Below are 22,603 nucleotides of genomic sequence, written 5' to 3'. Positions count from 1 at the left end.
AAAGACCGGCAAGTGTGTTGCCGAATCGGCCGTTGCAAGCTTCAGTAGGGCAGAAAGAAGAAATGAGATGTTGCATGTGTGAGGAATTTGCGGTTTGACTGTTGATTCTTTTGTAAAAGTTCGCGAGAAACACGATGGTGCCTCTGGTTTTCTCTGAAATCAACTCCCAAGCTCGAAAAAAGCTCTCAAGTTGAAGCCAAAATGGAGGGGATATCCCACCCTACCCTGAGAGTCCACCTCTACATCAAGACAAACTATCCATGAAAAGATAGGGAGCAAATACATTGACAGGGCTGCCACTTTATTTGGGGAGTCTAAGACTGAAAACACGGCAACCCTGCTGATGTATTTGCTCCCTATCTTCGCATGGAGAGTTTGTCTTAATGTAGACGTGTACTCTGAGGATAGCGTGGGATATCCCCTCCATTTTGGCCTCAACTTGAGAGTAGTATCGTTTTTAGGTGGGAAATTTAAAAAAAAAAATTATATTTCTTACGTAGACTGCGAAGTTAGGAGTGTATTTCAGACTTTCCCGCTCATCGCGATTGTTGAGCCATCTTCTATTGGGGACGTGTTCTAGAAGAAACAAAAGGCGCTCTGCAGCCTGATTGTTGAAATTTTGGGTTTGTCGGGTAAGACATAGATGACAGGTTAAAAGGCGGAGCGTGCGGACATACGGTCGGAAACTTAAGAGGTGCCTTTAGCTTGTCGTGAGTTCCACCCGACATAGGCACGACAAAGCAACGATAAGACATAGCCGACCAATCACGTTCCGCCTTTTAACCTATGTCATCTATGTCTACCCGACAAACACAAAATTTCAACAATCAGGCTGCAGGGGCGTCTAGCCGCCACAGCACCCCATCCTTTCATAGTCTTTCTGGAAGTGGCAGATAACCGGAGACTCCGATGAAGGCTATGGGAATGAAATGGACGTATTTCTGTCAAACGGAACTAAGGGCCATAGGGGGAGGAAGATGGAGGGGGGCTTGGATTGGCGGCGGAATCGGGCGTCGGGTTCATTCCGTCCTATACTCGCAATGCTTTTCCATGGCGCTTAGTTCCTTTTGACAGAACGCGCCACCCGGCATTCGAAATTCCTCTAAAGGAACTCAAATTGGCGCTTAGTTCCGTGTGACAGAAATACGTCCAAATGAAGAAAAAAGAAAGCGTGATGACTAACCTGGGTATTTGTCGGCGTTGGAGGAGAACATGACGCAAAGCCCCGTCTCGTAGTTGACGGAGTGGCAAGTGTCGTTGTTCTGGCAGGCCTCGAGGCAGTCGGTGAGCATGAGGGTGCCGGGGATGGAGTCGAGGAGGTCGTCGGGGGCGGTGAAGACGTAGCCGGTGACGAGCTCGAAGCCGATCATGTCCGGCTCACAGTCGGCGACGCCGGCCCCGGGGGCGGCTTCCGTGCCGGTCTTGCCCCGGTCGCGGGCCGCCGTCGTGGAGGGGCCCAGCGTCGTGGCCGCCAGCGTGGAGGCCTTGGCCGCGAACCCGGGGCCCTGCACCGTCTCCTGGGGCGAGGCCGGCGCGGGCAGCAGGGATATAGCCGCCGTCAGGAGCAGGGCCCATCCGAGGTGACGATCGGCCATCGCATGCAACGTCCCAGCCAGAGACCCCAGCCCAAGACCACGCCGCGCTCCCGCGCTCTCGCCCAAGTCCACTTCCTAACTCCTGTCAACAGAACCAAAGGCTTGATTAAATTTTCAATTCAATATTGAGACATCTTCAAAATGCATCATCCATTTCAAACGAAATAACTTTTTGACTATCGAATTATTAATAAAAAATAAAAAATTACAAAAATAAGCTTCCGAAGGATCTCTACCATCACAGATTCCTGCACGGAGAAAAAAAACTTCGTGCGTGAGACCCGAAGTTAGGTCATATGGATCTCTGAAGTTTTCGGATTGAGCATCTGAACACTTTAGGTCCAGCTTCTGAGGTGTGGATCTCACATCTGAAACTCCAGTTCTTACATCTGAAGTACTTCGGTTTTCACATTCGAAAAACTTCGGTTCTCACATCTGAAGGACTTCAGATGTAAGAACTCGAGTTTCAGATGTGTGATCCAAACCTCAGCAGCTGGACCTAAAGTGCTCAGATGCTCAATCCGAAAACTTCAGAGATCCATATGACTTAAACTTCGGATCCCACGCACGATGTTTTTTCCTCCGTGTGTGGCGGGTAGGCGTCGAAGAGCGCTCTAGCGCGCCGTAAAAGCGGCTTATACATACATACAAAAATAAAAAGAATATTTTGGGAATGAGTCAGTTAATGCGGTCGCAAAATCGTGTACTGATGCTTGATTTTTGAAGATCAACTAAAAATAATAAGATCTGTTCAGACAGAATCTTCCGAAGTTCAATATTAACCGAGCTATCACGCATTGAAAAGGTCGATTTGTGACGTCAACCACCGCGGTAGTAACACTTTCGGTTTCCTCCACCTTGCTTTCAACAAGTAGTGAAGTACACATTTGCACTGGTTACCGAACATGAAACTCGGACGAAGGCAAGTTGGAAGAAAACAAGGGTGTCGCTACCGCGGTAGAGGACGTCATAGACCGAATTTTTCAAAGCGCGATACTAAGTTAATATTGATCGTAGAGTTGCTGTTTTGACAGATCTTATTATTTTCAGCCAATCTATAAGAATGAAGTATCAAAAAACGATTCTGTGACCAGCACAACTGAGCTATTCGAAGTGTTGATTTTCATCCAAAAATGTATTTGAACTTGTTTGGATGAATAAATATCGACGAGTTTTACCCTCAACTATAAAAAAAAAAAAAAAAACTTCACTAATTTTATGTCAGGTAAGACAGCAGTATGTGCCATTTTCAGAATACTTGCATGGTTATACGTTTTGGACACACAACAAGAAAGTGCCTTTGAAATTGGTAGATAATGGTACAATTTTACTAAGACAGCAGATGGTAGAGATCTCTCGTTTTATGATATGGACTTACTGCTATCTTGTCAGAAGTGACGTGTGTTTTTTTGCATTTACTCTTTTCCTCATAACGCTCGTTTTTCTATGGCGTTCCTGATAACGCTCCAAAACTTCAGAGTACGTACCGACGTACTAGAGGACCTTTCGTCATTTTTAAGTTCTTAGAACCTGCGATGTTGGGTTTTTTTAATATGCACATGCTTAGAGGACGGGAGAAGAGCTCGAAATCGCTGACAACAGATAAATAATAGTTGCGCCACCCAAGTTACAGCTCCGAGAACCACCTTGCCCCAAGAAGAAGATACAAATTTGCACTTCTCATAATTTTGCAACCGCCACAGCCACGCAGTTTTTCGTTTCTCGGTAAACATCCACGTTTTTGTTTTCGCTCCGCTTACAATTAGATAATACAATGTAATTATTCGAATTCCTTCGGGAGTCATTACACCTTCACTTGCGAAACTTCGCCGCTGACCTTTCCAGGTTTCGCGTGTTACGCAGCTATTTCCGCCCAGTGGCGCCCACTGCAATCACATGTCATGCAACGAGATCGTATGCAAAATGAGGGTACGGAAGCAACGCGATTTCACGAGTTTTTTTTTTCATTTTCAGCCGGTTTCAAGATGGCACGACGCGACAGTATGGTGCGCGGTCGGTGCGTTATTACTTCGTGTATCTTCGGTGCAGTTCCGTCCTGCACAGAACATGCGCTCATGGTTCAATCGAGTGTGTGGGTGGGCCCCCTCTTCTCGCTCCGTGTTGTGGTTGCCGAGTTCATCATGTTTTCAGGAGTTCGATCGAGAATACCTAACGATGATCGATAAAACACTAGAACCCATCCCAAAAATACGAATACCTCGACAAATATGAAATATCGAAAACCTCTTTTATCTCACAAAAAACCTGAAAGTTTAAATAGTCGCTATCGGTAGTGGGACGAAAAGGAACAACATGAATTCAATTAAGGAACTAGTCTTGAAATTTCCTTTTGCGGATTTTAAGTTATTTCATGGAACACGGGAATAAAAAAACACATTGGATCTAGAGTCCAGACTCTTGAAAACACTGACAAGAAAAAATACTCTTGATTCAATCAGATTTAAGCTTAAATCAAAAGGAAATCCGCTCAAATTAAGAGGCTTCGTTCTTGATTTAAGCTTAAATCTGATTGAATCAAGAGTATTTTTTCTTGTCGATGTTTTTAAGAGTCTGGACTCTAGATCCAATGTGATTTTTTTCCAGTGAAGGAAAGCGCTACTTATCGTTAGTTTTGACTACATACACTGAAAAAAATAGTTCTGTTCAAATGGATCCTGCACTTTCTTTGTTACAGCTACAGAAGTTTTTGTTATTAGAACAGAGTACTCTGTCCTCGCGATGGAAGTTCTGTTTTCATAACAGGAAACTACCGTAAGTATAACAAAGAAAGTGCGGGAGCCCTGTGAACAGAAGGTTCTGTCTTCAGCACCGACTATTTCTTTGCGTGTAGTATTGCACTTCGTGCCCCTCCGCTAGCTTGATCCGTGTAACACTTAAATCTGGCAGCCGAGCGTGTTGGCTAAGCCCCGCGGCTCTAAAATGTTTACCGTCAATCTCCTAAAATTCACGCTTTGACTAATGGTCACTGATAAGGCGCTTGCCTGAATAAAATGATAGGAGCTCTCTCATACTCACACCGTAGAATCTCAAAATACTTAGTGTTTATGACTAATTATTTTCGACGCTTTAAGCCAGACCTTCGCTTGCACTGTGAGAATCAAGTTTGCGTCCGTCCGTTCAACGCTGCTCTGTTGGCAAATACCTCGAGGATAGCATCGAATTTATCGTAGCTCAATACAATTATAATGAAAATTTAACGTCCCGCGGTAAGTGGCAAGGATGGAATCATTGTCGGCTGGGTGGAGCCTAGATCGAATTTTGGGAGCCGTCGTGCATATTTTGGCCTCTCGTGCCTGCACCATTCATTATAATGACCTGTTTTAATGCCTCGAGACATGATTCTCATGAAAGTGGTTTTTTATTCCGCTTAATTATTTAGTCCAATTTTTATGCGCTTCAAAGAATTCGACCGAGGCTTTTTTGTGGCAACATTCCTTCGAAGGTCAAGCGAATTACTGTAAAGCAAGTACCATGGAAAGAAAGTTTTAGTGATTATCCCCTTAAAATGTGGTACTACCCACATTTGTTGTATGATACGGGCATTTTCTGTCAATGGAGATGTTGCATGTGTGAGGAATTTGCGATTTGACAGTTGATTCCCATGTAAAAGTTCGCGAGAAACACGATGGTGCCTCTGGTTTTCTCTGAAATCAACTCCCAAGCTCAAAAAAGGCTCTCAAGTTGAGGCCAAAATGGAGGAGCTATCCCTTGCTATCCTGAGAGTCCACCTCTACATCCAGACGAACTCTCCATGCAAAGATAGGGAACAAATACATTGACAAGGCTACTAATTTATTTGGGGACTCTAAAACTGAAAATACGGCATCACTGCTAATGTATTTGCTCCCTATCTTCGCATGAGGAGTTTGTCTTGATGTAGAGGTGGACTCTCAGGATAGCGTGGGATATCCCCTCCATTTTGGTCTCAACTTGAGAGCTTTTTTTGAGCTTGGGAGTTGATTTCAGAGAAAACCATTGGCAACATAGTGTTTCTCGCGAACTTTTACATAAGAATCAACGCAGTCAAATCGCAAATTCCTCACAATGCAACATCTCCATTGATGGCAAATTCGGCAATCTCGCTGAGGACCAGAAGAATCCTCCAGAAAGCTGCTGGTCGCTGGGGCAGGGAACAATTTGGGTGGTGTTATTACCGGACCGAGGCAATGCTAATCCATTACAATTAAATGTGTTGATTTTACACGAGTGCCCGGCTTAATCGCTAACGCTTTGCACGAAACCCGGTGACCGGCGTGCTCTGCCAATTAAATCCTTCTATGTCTGGCTTTTTCTCTCCTTTAATTTTCTTCTTCTTCTTCAAGCATTATCACGTGATCATTGGTTGACGTCGAATTTATGACGACCCGCCCGTTCAGCCCCTTATCGAGCACTGCAACACGTCCCTAACTTCATCGAGGGAGAAAAGCTGGTGACTTTCAAAATCTTGCTCGTGTTAAGCAATTTTTTTCCAACCGAAACTAATTTTTGTCATCATTCCCACGAAATTTCCTGATTGTGTCTGATATCGTGGAAATGGGATAATGGAACTCAAAATTAATCTATGTTTTTTCTGTTTCTCAGAGCTTGGTTTTAGTCAGAGATAAACACAGGAAGTGAAAGAGAGGAGGTATCAAACAAATTGTACCAAAAACTAATTTCACTTTAAATTGGTAGCAAAAAACGTAACGGTCTCGTAACCGTTACGTGGCTTTTCCCGAAAGCTCCTTTAAAAAAAACCGTGAGTTCAAGCGAAAAGTCTCCGTACCCGAGATATGATAGAATATTGCCTTCGTTGAGTTAAATCAAAGAATAAATCTCCCCCTCGAATTCAGTCTGTTGTAATCAAGGATTTGCAGCAAAAATTTTGACGAATAACCTCGAGTTATAATAAACTTAAAATTCAAAATGCGAGAGAAGAATTCTCCGCTAACTCAAAGACACCCTGTCAGTTGTTTGTACCCTTGCGTTTAAGTCTCTCAGTACGGCACCATGAAATTCCATTTTTTAGTGATTGTTCCAAAACCTCTTATAAGAACCCAACCCAAAAATTAATTCTTTATTTATTTTAAAAAGAATCTCGCGCTTCAAATCGCCTTTGTGCATTGCAAATATCACAATAGCCAGTCGCTCGTTTCTCATTCACAAGATCCGAATATCCAATCCGCGCACAGTCTGATAGTACAATAATTTGACCTAATTCCATCCACATTAAAAATGTTAGGTTAATTTGTTGCATGTCAAATTGGAAATTTAAATGCGCACGAGATAGAACGACTTGAGACCTCATTCTCGCAAGAAGTGAAACACGTTTTTCGAAACTTGCACTGAATGGACTCTCAAGTTGAACGCACCTTTGATAATTGCAAAGGCCAGCACCCCGTGGGAAACAATTGCACTCTCAAACAATGAGATTAGCCGGGCATCTTGTGTTTCCGGAATTAAATGACCACAGATTCCGGTGTGCTGCCACCGTTGCAATTCCTTGTAAATGGCCGTATTAGCCAGAGAGTATCTCCTCGGCATCAGCTGTTTGAAGTCCTATCTCTCATGCTATTGTCAATTCAGTAACTAGGACAAAGAATATGTATCATGAAATCAGAAATAACATATACCTCAGTACCTCGGTGTGTGGCGTTGCAATTATTTCCCGTCATATTTCATTTCATGAAGGTAGACACATCATCATTTCAGGACAGTATCAAAACTCAAGTGATAAGAAAGTAATGCGAAAAGATTGGAAAATCGAATATCGCGGGTTCATCGATTCTCGGCTAGGTGACCCGAGTTCAATGTTCTCAAAGAACACTGGAAAAAAAACTTGTTGGATCTAGAGTCCAGACTCTTAAAAACATCGTCAAGAAAAATACTCTTGATTCAATCAGATTTAAGCTTAAATCTGATTGAATCAAGAGTCCTTTTTCTTGTCAATGTTCTCAAGAGTCTGGACTCTAGATCCAATGTGTTTTTTTTTCCAGTGAACGGTTACAGGGAGCAGGCTTGATTAGGGACTGAGAGGGATGGGACTTGAGGGATTGCAAGCGTGGGATTACCCCCTCAGGGTTATTTGAAGTAAAAAAGTATATAAGTACAAAAATACTAATCTCAGCCGGAAACAATGCGAGTAAAAACTAATTTTCATCATCATCACGAAATTTCGGATTTCTAACATAGTTTGATTCACTTGATTCACTCCTAGAAACATTGGATCGCTCTCCGAAGCTCATCTAGTATTTTTTCATCGTATGAAAGCGGTGGATTTTACATCGACTAACCCACGTCTTGAAATTTCAAGCACCGACTCTTCTTTAACGGTATTGAATGTTAATCCGCGGCGGCGCATACGCTAATTGCAAGCCCTGCGCCCACAAATCAAAGCTGGAGGCGCTGCAAAATCCTGATTTTGGGTCGGCGCCGCAATCGCGGAGCGCTAGGCGCAACCCGAGATTTTTGCAGATCCGATCGGAAGATTGGCGAGTGGGCAAAGGCTCGACTAACAGTATTCGGCCCCGAGAGTGAGGTTACCGTTTAATTTGCGTTATCTCGCGACGCAACACACAACGCAACTCGGCGTACTGTCGTGCTCAGGAAGAACGCCGTATGAACATTCGAGAGTTGCCAAATTTCCTTCAGTAAAATGTATATTTTTGAGAAAAGTTATGAATATTTTTCCATGAAATTTTCAGGAACTATTGGTGAAATTGTGAGCAGCATTATCTAAAAAATTGGAAGAAAAACATACATAAGTTTACCAGGGAATCCGTATTTTATCAATTGAAATTTGGCAACGCCTGAAGGTGCATACGGCGTTCTTCCTTAGCACGGCAGCGTGGCGTCCGATGCTCGGTCAAGATGCATTTCCGGAATCGGATACTCGGGAATGCCACATCGCGAACCCACGGGAACAAATTACCCCTCGGGATCCACGCATAAGCGCGGCACATCACCACCGCGGTTCGGGGCTCATAACTCGGTGTGGCGTCGGCGTCTTGTACGATTATTGTGTAATTAAAGCGTCCTGGAGTACGATTGGCGGAATCGGAGGAGCCGCCACCGTGAGTACAGCGATGAGGCCGAGATATATGAGCAATAAATTAAATCATCTGAGCAAACAATGGGTTTCGCGGTGGATGAGCGCCCGGCCACCTCGCCACCTCCCGCGCCGCCGCATGCAGAGTGCCCGCCCCCACTTTAACGGTTCGCCAGACGACTTGCGTTTCTCGGACGTGAGCTTTTTTTCGCAAAGTTTTCCTATCGACGGATCCTCAGCCGGGGTGAGTACGAGTCCGGAAAGTCCGGAAATAGTACTGATTTTTTAAGAGCGGTCCCAAAGTGCTGAGAAAATGCGGAAATTCCGTAAAATGGTCTGGAATTTTTCATTTTTTGTAATTTTTGTCGCGTTTTGAGCGAGAAATTCAAATTCTTGAAATTTATTGAATTTCGTCAATTGGAGGTACTGAAAAAATTCCGAATTTTTCTATTCAAGAGGTACTGCATTTCTTGGGAATGTACTGAAAAAGTCCTGATTTTTGGCCAGCCTGTTTTACTAGACACCCTGATCGGCGGATCCTCAGCTTCGACCCGATGCATCTTAGATGCGATCGGTGGATTTTGAAGGACCCTCAAAAAATCAAATACAGTGTCGATCTGGACTCAAAATCCTCGAGAGGCTCACGTTTTTGAGGGCCTTTCCTCTCGAGTGAGACCGCCTCCAATTGCTCCTTCAGATGGGATTTTCAAGTTTTGGGGGCTCAGCAAGAAACCTGCCGGGGCCCTCTGAGCCATCCGTCAGAATTTCTGGGATGCTGAAGCACCCTAACACCCCTGGCCGGACCGCCAACTTTTCCCCCTATAAAATTACGATATGAGGTACACTCTACTTTTAGAATGAAATTATTTTTGTTTTTGATGAACAAAGAAAAATAATTTCTTTTGAAGTCCAGACGACACGTTTTGCAACGACTGATTAATGAAACATTGCAGTAAAACAACGAATAATGATAAGCAGGTCATAATTAAGTTATTGAGGAGTCAGGAGCCGAACCCACTTGTCGAAACATGTGGGCGCCTCCGACTTTTTCCGGGATGTATGAACGTATAAAGCCGCTTTTATAGCGCACTCCGGCGCTCTGCGACTCCTAGCCGCCAAAGTCCCCTATCCTCCCAAAGCCCTGGAGGGAGCCAAAACCCTCATTTCTTCTAAAAACCCCGTCGCCACCCTTTCATTGGGCGTCCCCTTCGTTTCCTCCCAGGAGGAACCCGATCAAGCAACTTCTTTGGCAGCCTTTTCGTTTTTCCAGGATGCGGTGAAAAATTTCGGAAGTTTCAGGAAGTTCAGGAAGTGGCAAGCCCCTCTGAGGAGCGCGGTGGCGGAGAAGCGGGTCGCGGTCACCCGAGGCTGCAGTGCCGTTCTTCTGCGTTGCGACGTTGCCAAATGAGGCTCGATAATCCACGGAGTTCACAGAGGGAAGCGGCGGCGATTTCGCGGTAAGGGCGTCGCGGCGGCGGTGCCGGGACCCCGGGAACAATGTCGGGAACTCCGAGTCAGAGCCAAGTGAGAATTATGAACCCGAAGAGTAAATTGAATGCAAATGAAGTCATGAGAAAAACGTTGGCCGCGCGAGGCAAGGGTACCTATGTGATTAAACTACTCCTCTGTATCGTAAAATTCAATACCAGGGGCAGGGGCCGCCCTCCCCCCTCTCCGCCCGCCTCGTGCTTCCTTAATAGCCCCCTGCGCCCCCACCCCTCCTCCGGCGCGGCCCTTCGTTGCGCCTCGCGAACGCTATGGTACCCACAGCGCTTTCTTCAAAGGGACAACGGAACTTTACAACGCGGCGCACGCAGTGCGCCGTGGCGTCGTTTCAGCTGAATCTTACCGAGGTTAACTTCCTTCGGAGTAAGTATAGTTTCAGCGGTTTTTCACAAATCCACTTAAATGCACCCAAATAATTAGTTCAAAATTTGAGTGACCGTGCCCTCATCCCTCAAATGACACACTGAAAAAAGAGATTGGTAGAATTTACCAGCCCTTCACGCTTTATTGCACACAGCGTCAATTCAGAGTCAATTCTGCCAGAAGGAAGGTATAAACGTTACTATATACTGGTGCAGGTAACCATTCGTCCGGCAGAATCGACTTGAAGATTGGTAGAATTGACCATTCCTTCACGGTGTGTGAAATACAGCGAGAAGGAATGGTAAATTCTACCAATCTTCTTTTTTCAGTGCACAACTGAATGTACGCTAATCGGAAATCTCCTTAATTTTGGACTTTTTCTCAAGCCTTTTGGTAATAGTACTTTCTGACCGTGCATCGTAAAAGGAAGTTTAAGGCACGGCTCTCTAAGTGTGCCGAATGGGTCTTGGCAATGTGTTTAAGAAAATCCGATAGAGTTCCTTGGATGGGTCGTCGAGGTCTTATCGGTTGCCTATGCGCGTCTTGTGTATTTTTAGTCTCTAAATATTCAACATTTTGAGATGATTTTAGGACAAAGAACATAAGTATCAAAATCGTCGCTTCACTTACGTAAGGACTTATCTCGATTTCCACATGAGCCGCGGAAAGCATAGATTTATGGTTGAAGCAGGGCTCGCACAGGAATTGAGATACGCCCTTAAGTTATAGGTGGGACGAAAAGTCGAACCAACCTGAAGTTATATTGGTTCGAAGTCTGCAGTTTAAAGAACATGGTTTCGAGATAGTGAGACCTTTTGGAATTCTATAATCTGCTGCGTGTTCAGGGCAAAAAACCACTCTACTGCAATGCGACTTTAACACCCTCTATTGGCCCAAAAGCTAAGTCTGAAGTTGTATTGAATTCAACCAGTCGCAAATTTCTTCTTGTCAACAAGTCGAGGTCGAGAAAAAAATATTTGAAATGTGAAAATAATCGTTAAAATGTTTCCTAAACATCAAGTCTTACGGAGGAATAAAACTTCAAACCTCTTTATCTCGGTTCAAATTCGATACGACTGCGTTTTCGCTGAACTCGGCCCAACTTCAGATCCATCGACGCCATTGTGGATGTCCTCCTGCATCCGGCACCCGCGAGTGTGGTGTGCATACACGAAATGAAAGAAAGGTGGAAAAAAAACCGTGCAGCGATCATTAAAATATTTACAATTTCGGGTTGACTATTAACTCCATATTTAGTCTGCGAGGCCCGAGAAGAATGGGCCTCGATAAACTAGTGTGAGTGTTTCCGCAGAACGGCCGCTGTTTCACCGTTGAATTGTCTTTCGACCCGTTTGTGCTTCAATTAGCAAAGAATCCGTTCTGCTTCTGCCGAGTACCCTTAATTGGACCGATTTGTGTTAAAACAGCCTATCCGCGTAGGCTCTCATGATAGGCAAACTTCTTTTGATAAAATAGGTTCGATTCGTGCTGCAATCCGAGCGCATTTGGTGAGCGGGAGAATTTTCCCGTTGCTGGTTCAAGATTGGGCATGAACGCACTACGCGGACGTCAAGAAATTGTTTTCAGTTCCAACTTCATTTTTAATAAAAAAAACAACTTAATTCAACTTAACTTTTCTCATTCATTTTTAATTGTACAACTATATTGTAAATTTTTCGGAATTTCTATATTTTGATGTTTGACTGGTAGAAATTCTGAAGTTTGAGCATCTAAACAAGTTGAATATTCTATTCTGATTTTTATTTCGCGGTGGGATCATGACTAAACGAGAAATAGACTTACTATTAAAATTAAACCAACCCAAAAAAGTAAAAGACACTCAGAAAGGAAAACCAAAACTAATACAAAATACAAATGTATGGCATGATGTATGGCATTTAATATAGTAACTATTATAATAATAAGGTGATCATCAAACTCAAACTATGCCTTTATTGGTATAATTCGAACAATTTCACAGCTAATTTCATAAAAAGGTGATCATCAAACTCAAACTATGCCTGTATTGGTATAATTCGAACAATTTCACAGCTGATTTCATATGAAACGTAAAAAACGTAAAACGTGAAGAACTTAGTGCCAGAGTATGATCCCTGAAAATCTTGAACTTTTACAAATAACATGACCAAGAGGGAATATTTTCTGTAAACTGGCAGAGCCGCAGCCTAGGTTCATCCCTGGGATTTTATCCCATCGGTCACTCGCCGCGTGTGGAGGTGCAAAATTATAAAATGGCTCTTTAAGCGTCGCTTTTTTATCGCCTCTCGACATTCATAACTCTGGGAATTTTTATTATTACTTGAATGACGTGAGCGTGTCCCGATACCACAGCTCGTTGTGGTGAGATACGAAATGTTCATCGTGTTCCTCAAAATGTTCATCGTGTCAAGCAACAACACTTTTAGCACGTGAATTAGCATGATGCCGACGTGACTCTTTATTGTCCAGTCACTGTCGAGTCTCGCTAACTGCGAAGACTTTTGCTAGCTCTCACAAGCTCATCATGCCAAAATAATATCACTTCATATTCTTCAGACGAGTAAAAACCTTTAGCTTCGTCAAATTAAATTAAATTTACCATTTTTGCATATGATTATTATGTGAAAACATCATTAAATATATATGTTTTGAGAGGGAAAGAACGCTCATGTTTCTAAAACGATGACGGAGTTGATTTAATAACAATCAATCATGGTATATCCTAAAGTTAATGTTATATCCTTGTCTATGAACATTAATAGTGAACGGGGAATGACCAGAAACAACGAAAAGAGCAACGTTTAACGAGAAAGACTAGAAATTCAAAATACCTTAAGGCCAATAAAATAGTGTTAAGACTGTACAAGTGTTGGACTAATTCTTTAGGCATCATCATCGTTCGGCATTTGGCCGAAAGATGACAATTTTGCGCTGAAAATTAGGGCTTACAAGTTAACTTTTAATAAAAATTTACGAAGCGAAGCCGTTTAGATTCTTTTGCAGTGAGGAAAACTTAGGACGATTGTTGCATGACCTAATGGCGCTTAGGATGTTTTAAATCTCAATTCTTCGAATGGATCCGTTAATGATTCTCTTATAGCCCCTACAATTAATTGAATCTACCATGCTTCGTGCAATCAACAAAATCTAATCATCGTTCCAATCGGTATCTTTTATCAACCCTCAAAAGACCTCATTCATTTTGGCTCGCATACTGACGCGCAGAGCAAAAACTGCGGATCCTAGAAAGGATAATCATTTGAGATAAGTGGTTCTTATTTAGCACGCTGTGTACGGATACATTTTTGACCGGATTATAAAGTCCGGAACTACATCGCAAGAACTGTGCCACAAGCGAGGTCTACGGACGTGCATCGGGTAACTCAACCCTTGATTTATATCTAATTTGGATTTCGAGACTGACTTTATTACCATCAGTATAGGTAGTCGATGCATCCGTCGAGACGATACGATCCGTCTGGAAAACAGTAATTTATTTGTTTTTATTGTGTTTTGATTGCAGTTTCTACGGTTTCTGATTGATGCTCGTGTAACGTAATGGCTCTGCATAATGATAGTTTAGATTGAGTGGCTTTTTCAGGTTATTCCGTACTTCTCTCCGGAGACCGATGACAGACAGCGAATTAATAAGTTCACCATTTCATTGCTCGTTAGTTGGACTTTACTTGTCCTTTTTTTTTTTGTTGCGCTGATTTTTAAACGTTAGGAGGATCGATCATCACAGAACTGGGGTTAATAATTGTCATATGCTCGGCTGCAACTAAAGATTAATTGTCATCGCTGCGTTTTTTATTTAAAAACGATTAGCTACCTTACTGTTTTCCTCGCATGCATCGTGTCTGCTATAGACTGATTATTCATCTCCTTCGAAGGTTACAACATGAAGTATTCATCTTGACTGCTACCCAGCATTAAACAAATATCCGAGTCATGATCTAAAAATTTAAAGGCAGCTGACTTAACTACACTGGAAAAAAAACACATTGGATCTAGAGTCCAGGCTCTTGAAAACATAGACAAGAAAAAATACTCTTGATTCAATCAGATTTTTGCTTAAATCAAAACGAAATCCGCTTAAATTAAGAGGCTTGGTTCTTGATTTAAGCTTAAATCTAATTGAATCAAGAGTCCTTTTTCTTGTCAATGTTTTCAAGAGTCTGGACTCTAAATCCAATGTGTTTTTTTTCCAGTGTAGAGATTATTATCTGCCCATAGCCGAAAAGTTATAGAAGTCTACATCTCGAGCGGTAGCCTAAAAGAGAATCAAAATTTTATACGATGCAGCAAGCGTTTTTTTACCGATGTTTTGGTTTGTATACAAGAACAGAGTGACATATTTTTGAATGATCAGGGACTGAAAAAGTCCTGGAATGAGAGTCAGTACTTAGAGGTCAGTCAGGAGATCATGCCGCGGATCCTTGAATTCTTTTTTTGAGCTCATACATTGCAATTCAATTTCAAGAGACCTCGCACTTAAAATTTCTATGATAAGAATTATTATGAAAAAGCATGAAAAGAAAAAACATTGAAGTCAGTGAATTTAATGTTCAGAATCCCTGAAAAGTTTAGGAATTTTGAGATCCAAGAAGTTTGTCACCGTTCAGAAGCAAGAATGACGACGTAAACCTGATTGCAGTCACTCGTTTTGAAACATGTAACACTTTGTGCTCACTGATTGTGAGTGAAGGTTTTAAATTGCGTTGTTTTGAGTATCGTCGTACGACATTTTGATTTTTTCCCACGAAGAGAATCGTTTCCTAAAAGGCATCACTCATTTAGAATTATACCGCACCACTTTTCCAAATTTTATCGTCGCCATCTTTGTCCTCAGTTATTTGACGATGCTGTTTCATCGATTGCCAGCGAAGAACATGAAGGAAGATTGCGATTATCCTCCGTTGACATTATAAACTTCACACTTCACACACCCATTAAATTTTCTATATAGTTTCAGTGGTTCAAATTCGGTTTGATGAACCTGCAATATTACCGAGGCCCTCCTTTTTCCTTCATTCCGGGCATCGCAAAAAAATAAAAAAGAACATTTGCACATGTAATGACCACGATTGTAGGACCATTTAGCGGATTGTATCAAGCCGCAGGGGGAAGAGAGTATCAAAAGCCCCCTTAAAAACCAATTTATCGTCCTTTTCTAGCGCCGAGTGAAAATGTAATTTGATCATGAGTCCTGGAAATTTTTTTACGAGCTTTTTGCCAAATTCAGACTTTTACGACTTGGGGTCCGCGAATTCCGCGGTTATGCCGTGCACTCGCCCGAAACGCATCGGCCCGTTGAATGCCCAGGTCGTTTGACATATTGCTGCAGTAAAATCTCCCGATATTTTGTTGAATTTTATGGACTGACGTCTGGTTTTTCGTGTGAATTGGCAACTCACCCGTCTGATTTACGGCGCAAATTAACCGGCCCCTCAAAAGAAATTTGATTAGCGCCCGTTTAGCGGTTCGATGTTCGCTACTGACACTTTCCACCTCACTGCCTCTATTGTTTTGACAATCTGCTGTAGCCCGCGGTTGTCAAGTTACAGAGGAGTAAATGAAATACTCTCGAAATTTGAAATAATCGAGTTGAATTTTTGCCCGATGAGGGTTTGTGAATCTGCAAATTCCTCTCAAATCCTTACATTGGCACAAATTACGATAGTTTATCAAAAATGCTTTAATTTTACACTACGCACCGATTTAGAATGCCGTTTGAGAAATTGGTCCGCTTTTTTACCGCCCTGTAATTTTTCCAATCGCATGACAGCGTCGCGTCGTCCATATATCATAAATTTTCCTCTTAACGATTAGGTAGCATACAGGAAAGGTTCAGGGAGACATCATTCCAATATTAATGCATACTTAAATGCGTCTTAATCAAAATTTGCACGTCCTTGAACGTCCTCGAAAATTTTTTCGGGGGTCCTTGAAGATCCTTCATCGTGCACCTTACAACTTCTCATCATGAACCTAAACGTGAAGCTTGCACGATGTGGCAATCAGACTGGACCGCTTCAAGTCTCTTCGGTTTATTACAAAATACTCAAAATGCTCACCTAACACCTCCAGATCTTCTCAGTTTTAAAACCCCTCGCGAAATAAACCAAACAGTCCGCCAAAATTTAGAGGAATGTAATTCAATTTCGCGCTACCTCCGGAGAGATTACGATTAGTAACTTGTTTTATTGCTCGTTCAACTTCCTCATTCCGACAGCTCCTCTTTCTTCGCGCTAGAGACAGAGCACAAGAAGCCCGCAATAACATCTCGGCGTGAAGGATCGCTGTAAGAGAGTAATTGATTATAACTTAAAAGCACTTAGACCCGTACATTAAAATGTAGATTTATTTATGTGAATGTACCTTCACACGTTTACGCGCTAACTCTAAAAGGCGTTCACGCACGGCGCTTAGGTCGGATTGATTAACCTCAAACGCGCATGCTCACCGGCGCAGGGCCACCATTTCACGAATGAAATCAGCGGATTTCTCAACAGTTGCGAAAGATAAATCGGGAGATTCCCCGAAATTTGGCACCCTCCATTTGGCTGTTCATGATTTATGCGTCGTTAAATGCTGTAACTTACCTCCCAGTGTACATTTCGCCCGCCGGTCGCTGGACGATAAATTAAAATCGTGCCGGTAGCCGAAAACGGTAGCCTCAGGAATTTTATCTGATATTCTTTGTTTTAAGTGTAAGCAGCGGATTTCCATCTAAATTTCACCTGTGATTTCCGTTGTAATTCCACTCTATAAATTCCGTCCATTGCTGCCTCCAGTCCATTTATTGTGAGCAGTGGAGTTGCAATATTAGCCAGAGAGCAACGTTAGTTTATAGCTCCTTTATGCGAAATGTAGTCCAATTAGGTAAATCCGTAAACGCGACCAAATGTAAACTCAGCTAAAAAAAGTATGTCGGCTTGAGTCTTTTACAGTCAAGACCGTCAAACGGACTTACTGTATCTAAGTTCTAAACTGAGCAGACGCAGGCGCCTGCTTAAATATGACACATAATACAAAGTAACTAATTATCATAAGATTCTTCTCCGTTGTAAAATGACGGGTGTCCCTTACTGCCGTTCCGACAATCTAAGTTGGGAAGATTTATATGTACACCGAAAGCTCCACGAAATCTGAAGTTTCGCGGACGCATCGATGTAAACGGCATTTCAAACTGATTCTCCAGTAAAAGGCACAGCTAAAACAGGAACGCTTTTATTTCTCTCTCTCTCTCTCTCTTTTTCTTTCATAAAATTAAAATCATTCGGATTTTAATGTGCGGAGAACTGAGATGTTTTGATAAAATGTGCCTTTAAATTATTTATATTTAGACTTTGTGAATAATGCGAAAAAATGTGCTGAAAATGCCAACATCCGCTGGCTCTTGGACCTTTCCGGAGCTTAACGGTTTTGTGGAGATGCACCAGACCTCTTCGCGACCAGATTTCTCCTTTGGAAATTGACCATTAGCAACAACCTGAAAGCCTCTTGAGCACGAATAAATTCAACCATTCATCATCGCAACATGTCATTGTAAGTTGCCGCTGGACCTGCCGACTTCCATTTCCGTTTACTTATTTACCGGTTTATTCATGTATTCGTGTAAATTCTTTAGATGCGAGTCAAGTCCCGATGCCACGTGCAGGGAACTTGGAAATTGTTTCGTGCGTTCTTTTTTCTCTTGCTTTTTTTTTTTAGCTCGTGCTCGTTCGTTAGTCAGCTTTTATTTTTCAAAATTTAGCGATTGACTTTCAGTGAAAATGAAACGTGGTTCTTTAGCAGGCTTTTATTGAAAGACTTTTTCGAGGTTTATTATTTTACCAGTGATTTTTATTTTGTTGCCTTGATCAAAGGAGGATATTCTCGATTTCCTCCTACCTTCAACTAAACTTGCTGTTCAAGTTTTTTTCTGTTTTTTTTTCCCCTCAATAAAATACATTGAGAAAAAAGTTATGAACTTTATAGACATACCGTCCGTTCCGGGCCCAGAGGCCGAAAGTTCTAGGTGCTGGAGCCATAGCTTCGATTGCTACGGGTGCTAATACGCCTGGAACTTTCGGTCTCTGAGCCTGGAACGCGGACGGTATGTCTATATAACCCGTAAGTACGGCTTCCACGGCCGGATTTTTTTTTCCTGAGTGTGGTCGGTAAAATTAAAATTTCGACACTGACAGTGAGTCTCGTCTACCTATATGATGATGTCGAAAAGCAAGCGGCCGTTCTGGGGGGGCAACGTGTAAATATTCCCGGTGTCTCGAGGAGATGGGTTATGCGTTAGGCGTCAAACTCTCGAGGACCGTTAGAAGCAAGCGTGGAAAGCAAGCTTCGTTGCGCGAGCCGGCCACATGCGTCGCGACGACGAAACGTTGTCTAATTTCCTGGAAATTAACCAATTGATGGAATTATGTAAATTTTTGGTGCAGCGAAGCATTATCATTTATCGCCAATTTTAACCAATTTTCACAAGTCTTCAGTCAAAATCGTTGGCTCATGGACCCTAACCATCGGCATTCTTCTGGAGAAGAAAAATACCAGGAAAAAGCAGAGGATTTGCTAGAGAACTGGCGTCGCAAACCGGCAATTTATTCTCTCTTCGCTCCGAATTGTATTTTCCCTTAAATTTGGTGGTCTGCAATGACTCGGCTTCAAAACCGAATATGAAAAGTTAACAAGGCACCATAAACTATAAGAGGAAAATCTAGTTTTTCACAAGAGGATATGAAAGAAAATTCGAATAAACATCCGGTTCTCAACACGGAATTCCTCCTGGAAGTTAGAGAATTATGAGGGAATTAAAAATTCAAGAATTCGCACGTTATTGTCAAATTTATCAAATGGATTCTTGCGTCTTGTAATTTTGACAATTCTGCTCAATTCGTATCGGAAAGCTAATCTTGAATTTTGAACACTGTTAGGTTTTTGCATTAAATAATAACAACCCTCAACCTTTGGAAAACACATTCAATTGCCGGAGTCTTTGGTAATCTTCACACAGATAATGGAAGGTCTCGCATTAAAGAGTTCTCTACTCAAAAATATTTTTTCGATCATGTGAACTTGCTAAGTTATGATGCCAGCGATAAATTGTATAAAAGACCAATTCGCGTATATTTCATGCTAGTAAGGTGATTTGTGGAATTCATAGACAAAACAATAGACAAAGACGTCTCCAAGAGAATGGAGCAATCCTATCGATTGAACCGGGTGACTGTTATAGACTAAGGATGAAAATGATGGACTAACTATAGGGCCCTTAGGCCTCGGCGTTACCGTTAGCTAGTCTATGACCTTCTGTGTCCACTGCAAACACCTTTTTCTACCAATAGAATCAGTCCATTTTCCCATGGTCCTCTTTTCCTATAGCTTTGTCCATCAATTTAAATTGAATCAATGAGAACGGAAACACACCAACTCGGTATCTCGAAAATGCTCAATTTCCATTTAAAAGACAGCTAATTTACATGAAGATCATTGAAGTTAGCGCATACGTATGTTCCAACTTGGACCTTTAAAGTGTCAATAAGTGCTTGTCTTTCGGCAGCAAAAATCTTATTCTTAAACTAACTTCACCTATTCTACAGTTTTGTGTGTGTCTTGATTATTTTCATTTCTCTGAATTGGTGTGTTTTCGTTCTCACTGGTTCAATTATCAGCCCTCGGGTGAAAGAACATGCAACGCAGGCACGCGGGTGCAAGCAGGAAGCGTGCGGCGCCTCGCGGTTTGAGCGGGAGTCATTGTCATGGTCCAAGTGTCAGTGTCAGGGGCGCGGCGCGGCGCGCGGCCGAGATTTTTGCATGACGGCGACGCGACGCGACGTGACGTAACCCGGTGACAGTGTGACGTGGTCCGCCCCTAAGTGGTTGCTTGGCTGCGTCCCGTCCACCGTGCCCGCGCCCGTTCCTCTCCGTCCATATCTTACACATCGACAGAATTTCTGCTTTCAGCATATTTTTTCAAGAAATTTAACATAACACTATTGTCAAATACCCATAGAGTACATAGAGTCGTAATGTAAGTGGGAGAGCTGGCGCCATGTTCTGCTCGACGAGTTTCGAGCCCGGTGTGCGGGGTCACTTTTTCAATACATATTCGATCCAAAATGGCGGTGTGGAATATGGCCGGGTCCCCGTGTATCGCAAACAATCGATTATGTATCGAAAAAGGGACCCGGCGCCGCACAGGAATCTCGGAATTCGTGGCCGGGAAAATGCTTAAAAGTGGCGCCAGCTCTCCCACTTGCATTACGACTCTATGTACTCTATACAAATACCGTGCAGAAATGTTATGTCACTGACCCTCTCCCGGGAACTTCTGCGTTTTCTGATCCTGCGCGCGCGTCCGGATTTTTGAATCGTTATCGAATGTCCTTGATCGATAAATATCATTTGGACGTATTTCTGTCAAACGGAACTGTGTGCATGAAGCAATGAGCCCTGAGACCCTTAAGAATACACACATAACAGGGCTCACGTCATAATGCACATAGTTTAGTCTGACAGAAATACGTCCAAATGATATTTATCGACCAAGAACATACGATAATGATTCACAAATCCGGGCGCGCGCGCAGGATCAGGAACGAGGAAGTTCCCAGGAGAGGGTCAGTGACATAACATTTCTGCACGGTATTTGACAATAGTTTTATGTTAAATTTCTTGAAAGACTATGCTGAAAGCATGCAAAAGCATTTGCTAGAAATACGTCCAAATATCATTTATACGATAGGGATTTATCGATCAATGTCATTCGATACAATCGAACCGCTGGCACTCTACTTTCCCGGGAAATTCCGATGCCTGAGTGTAGAGGAAATTTCGTTGATGATTGCGTGAAACTTTCAGTAGCGAGTGAGGTGGGGATGATTTCAGAGACGAGGCTCACAAATATTCCCAGATTATAAGTATACTGTGCACTGCACTTCGAAGCACTGACCTCTGATTGCCGCGCGTTGAATCTTTACTCAAAAGCTTAAACCCTGCATAGCTTAAATGCTCATGGTTGTGGTGGTTAATTGCAGAGTAGTGCCAGCTATCACTAGCTTATGCAATCAGTGGAATTCGAGCTGAGGCTGATTCGAATTGCGCTTGAGAATTAGTCCATCGGGACTCGACAGCACAGGGCCGGATCAAGCTCATCACTCCACTGTGGTATTTTTGCGACGTCCAGTGTTGCCAATTGGGAATACTTAGTATCCGTTGTCCCGTTGAAATTTTTTTTTAAGCGTGCCTATATAAGGAAGAACGAAAATTTCGAAATGTAGAGCACTTTGGGCCTAAAAGCGCAGCCAACCTCCTAATAAAAAAATGTCACTGCCAATCCTCAGACTCCAATATTAAACCCAGATGGCCGTAAAAATGAGTAAATCAATGCAATAACTAAGTTAATCGCGTGCATTAAAAACGACGGGTCGTAACAATAATTGTAACTATAAATTACTGTGGATAATTTGAATTCAAAGGTTGGCTGCTTTTTTGGGCCCTAATAGCTCCATGACTTAACCTCAGAATTACCGACATGTCCGTACTCCTTTTATATGGCTCTAGTTTTATTGTGACGTATCCTCGTTTTTCAGGTGTTGCACCGATCATCCAGCGAAAACAACATTCCCATTTGAATCGCATCGCTCTAGAATAGGCTGTCTGGTTTTTTTTATAAAAAGGACCTAATGGCCTTTCTTCGGTTGGCAACATGGGTTTATTTCCGCGTGGGGCAAGGCATTGAGTGCAGATTCCATTACAGTTACCCTAACTGGATCACGTCTGAACTTTTTTCTCTTTTTTTCAAGCACAGAAGTAATGTAATAACATCTAATTACTGCCACAAACCGGTTCTGAAGGAGTTGAAAGATTTCAAAGACAAGGCAAACGTAATGCCGGCCAGTATTTCATGAGCTCAACTAACGACGAGCCACTCATCGGATATCTACTAGAGCGGACACCGGCGTTGACAAATTGAACTAAATTGTCATCAATTTTAAAGTAACCGATACCGGTGATCCAACTTTCAAGTGGTCTGGCAATAGAGACTAATGCGTGCGGGGGCAATGTCTCAAGGTCGTTTGTTTTTACCTCC

At 42.6% G+C, this 22,603-nt stretch overlaps 2 protein-coding genes across 2 annotated transcripts in view; one reads left to right on the top strand and one right to left on the bottom strand.

Annotated features, from left to right (window-relative positions):
- Atg16 (Autophagy-related 16) overlaps positions 1-22,603 on the top strand; it is a 359,788-nt gene that overhangs the window by 74,388 nt on the left and 262,797 nt on the right. The gene's annotated exons all lie outside the window — the stretch shown is intronic.
- neo (ZP and PAN domain-containing protein neyo) overlaps positions 1-22,603 on the bottom strand; it is a 230,852-nt gene that overhangs the window by 66,860 nt on the left and 141,389 nt on the right. The window contains exon 5 of the mRNA XM_019047803.2: positions 1,184-1,677. Within this exon, the coding sequence (XP_018903348.1) occupies positions 1,184-1,595 (412 nt within the window). The 5' untranslated portion in view covers positions 1,596-1,677. The remainder of the gene's footprint in view (positions 1-1,183; positions 1,678-22,603) is intronic.

The sequence above is a fragment of the Bemisia tabaci genome, chromosome 1 (assembly GCF_918797505.1).
Source record: "Bemisia tabaci chromosome 1, PGI_BMITA_v3".
Lineage (NCBI taxonomy): Eukaryota > Metazoa > Arthropoda > Insecta > Hemiptera > Aleyrodidae > Bemisia > Bemisia tabaci.
The sequence above is the reverse complement of the archived record's forward strand: the minus strand, read 5'-3'. Positions and strand labels throughout refer to the sequence as shown.